We start from the raw sequence: 2,180 nt of genomic DNA, 5'->3' as shown, positions 1-2,180 counted from the left end.
GATAACAAAAACAATAATGTATTTTAATAAATACTTACATTTTACAGAGATGTTTCAGTTTGTATTGATGTGGTGAATGTTATCATCTTTGTAATAAAATCTAAATAGAAATCATACCTACAACCATACACAGCAAAATCTAAAAAAATTCAACATGTGAATGTTTTCTCTTATTTATTGAAATAAATGTCTTATGAATGTTTTCAATGGTCTTTTCGTTATTTCTGTACATAGTTAAAAAAATGTTATGTAACATATTATTATGAAATCAATATGTCGATATTATAAACTGTATAGTATTACTTGTACAGTATATCCACAATCTTAATGTCTCAATAATTTTCGTGTTTTAATACAAAAATGTCCATAATTTTCATAATAAAACAATTAAGGCAGTCATTAACACTCTGGATTTACTGTAACTGTCATAAAGTTTCAACATACAAAGTGTAACTTATTTCTGGAGTCATAACAATTAAAACAAAGTAAAAATTAAATGTTTTTTTTTTATAAAATTCTGAAACTTTTTAGTCTTCTGAGCAAACTCCAATTAATCATCTACGACTCCTGTGATTTCTCCGTTCTCTCCAGCTACCGGAATGCTTGCTGCGAGATTTATAATCATCCCTGTCTTTGGTATCACTGTACCTGTAATCATGATTATCCCGGCTCTCTCCCCGTCTATAGTCATTGGAGTCATTGTGTCTGATATCTCTACTATGCATCTGGTCTTTTGGTCTGTACGGATGATGTCGGTGTGACCAGTTACCCTGTAAACTTGCCATCACGAGATTGTCTGCTGCATGCTGATTAACATCGTGGCTACTTTCTTGTGGCTGATTGGCACTGTACATCAATGGATTTTCCTGCTTCAACCTCTCTGTCATTTCCAAGAAATGCTGAGCCACATTGTCCTGGTTTTGGAAGTTCATTGGCATCTCAAGACCGTAACACCTGATCGGAGGCGGCAGCATAACCATTCGACCTTTGCTTTGTAGATTCAAAGTTCTATAAAAAAGGGCCGTCCCGCGAAATAAGTTAAGTGCATAGGGCACAGACACTTCGTGGCAATACGTTATGAAAGCAAAGTTTTTCTGTCGCCCATCTCTGTCCCTCGGAATCTTTACTTTTTCTAGTGGACCCGCCTGAAAGCAAAGTAACATCGCTCATAGGTTGTTGCAATACATTTGACAAATAATTATCATAAAACAAGAAATATTACTTGCAGAAACAGCTCATATAGTACTTCCTCAGTTACTTGATCCGCTAAATTACCACACCACAGTGTTTTGGTGTCTTCGTCTATCATTTTCAAAGACTTTGAAAAGTGTTTGTTGGTGGCAATTTATTTGCAGATCTTAACACATTTGCCTTCTGCGTTTAAAAGTTGTAACAATAAATGCTAATATCTTCGCTTTCCAAATGAATATTACAAATTATGTACACTTATTGTCATAAAAGAGAAAATTTAAAAACATTTTGGAAACGCAACAAATTGTACAAAATAATCACCCTCTTCTTTTTTTATTTTTTTCTTCAGCTTCTTCTTTCTTGGTCAGCCGTCAGAGACAAAAACTTTTATTTCTTAAAAGCCTGTTATGAAGCAAAGAGATATAAAAGGTAATGTAGACTTTTATTCAAGAAAAACAAATATGAAATTAATTTTAAAAGGCATGTATTTAACGCGGCGACAATTTTTTTTTTTATGAAATAAGGGGGCAAACGAGCAAACGGGTCACCTGATGGAAAGCAACTTCCGTCGCCCATGGACACTTACAGCATCAGAAGAGCTGCAAGTGCGTTGCCGGCCTTTAAGAGGGAATAGGGTAATAGGGGAGGGTAGGGAAGGGAAGGGAATAGGGAAGGGTAGGGAAGGGAAGGGAAAAGGGGAGAGTAGGGAAGGGAATAGGATAGGGGATTGAGCCTCCGGTAAACTCACTCACTCGGCGAAACACAGTGCAAGCGCTGTTTCACGCCGGTTTTCAAAATTGTTACCATTCCGGGTCTTAAAATAGCATTTTAACTAGAAAGCGGCGGCTTTTTATTGACTTTTGAGGTTTTATTTAAATTTTATTTGGCAGTGATTTTCTTTTGTGGCAACTGAATTTCTTCTAAAGAGACCCATTCACGGCAGGACTGCACGGCAGTCCTGCAGTGAATGGGCTTCACTGATTGGTCCA

General features: G+C 36.4%; 1 protein-coding gene across 2 annotated transcripts; it reads right to left on the bottom strand.

Moving 5' to 3' along the window:
• Positions 1 to 487: 487 nt before the first annotated feature.
• On the bottom strand, positions 488 to 1,645 carry LOC121738124 (RNA-binding protein 7). 2 transcript variants are annotated; one of them, XM_042130011.1, is made up of 3 exons: positions 1,632 to 1,645; positions 1,223 to 1,318; positions 488 to 1,145 (listed from the first exon to the last, which is right to left on the bottom strand). In XM_042130011.1, the coding sequence occupies exons 2-3, from the start codon at positions 1,307 to 1,309 to the stop codon at positions 555 to 557; spliced, it is 678 nt and encodes a 225-aa protein (XP_041985945.1). In that variant the 5' UTR covers positions 1,310 to 1,318; positions 1,632 to 1,645; the 3' UTR covers positions 488 to 554. The 2 variants fall into 2 exon arrangements, with proteins under 2 accessions (XP_041985945.1, XP_041985934.1); XM_042130000.1 differs by lacking the exon at positions 1,632 to 1,645 and having other exon boundaries at positions 1,223 to 1,465.
• Between the last annotated feature and the right edge of the window lie 535 nt (positions 1,646 to 2,180).

Source organism: Aricia agestis, chromosome 2 (genome assembly GCF_905147365.1).
Source record: "Aricia agestis chromosome 2, ilAriAges1.1, whole genome shotgun sequence".
Taxonomy (NCBI): Eukaryota; Metazoa; Arthropoda; class Insecta; order Lepidoptera; family Lycaenidae; genus Aricia; species Aricia agestis.
This window is presented reverse-complemented; position numbering and strand designations above follow the sequence as displayed.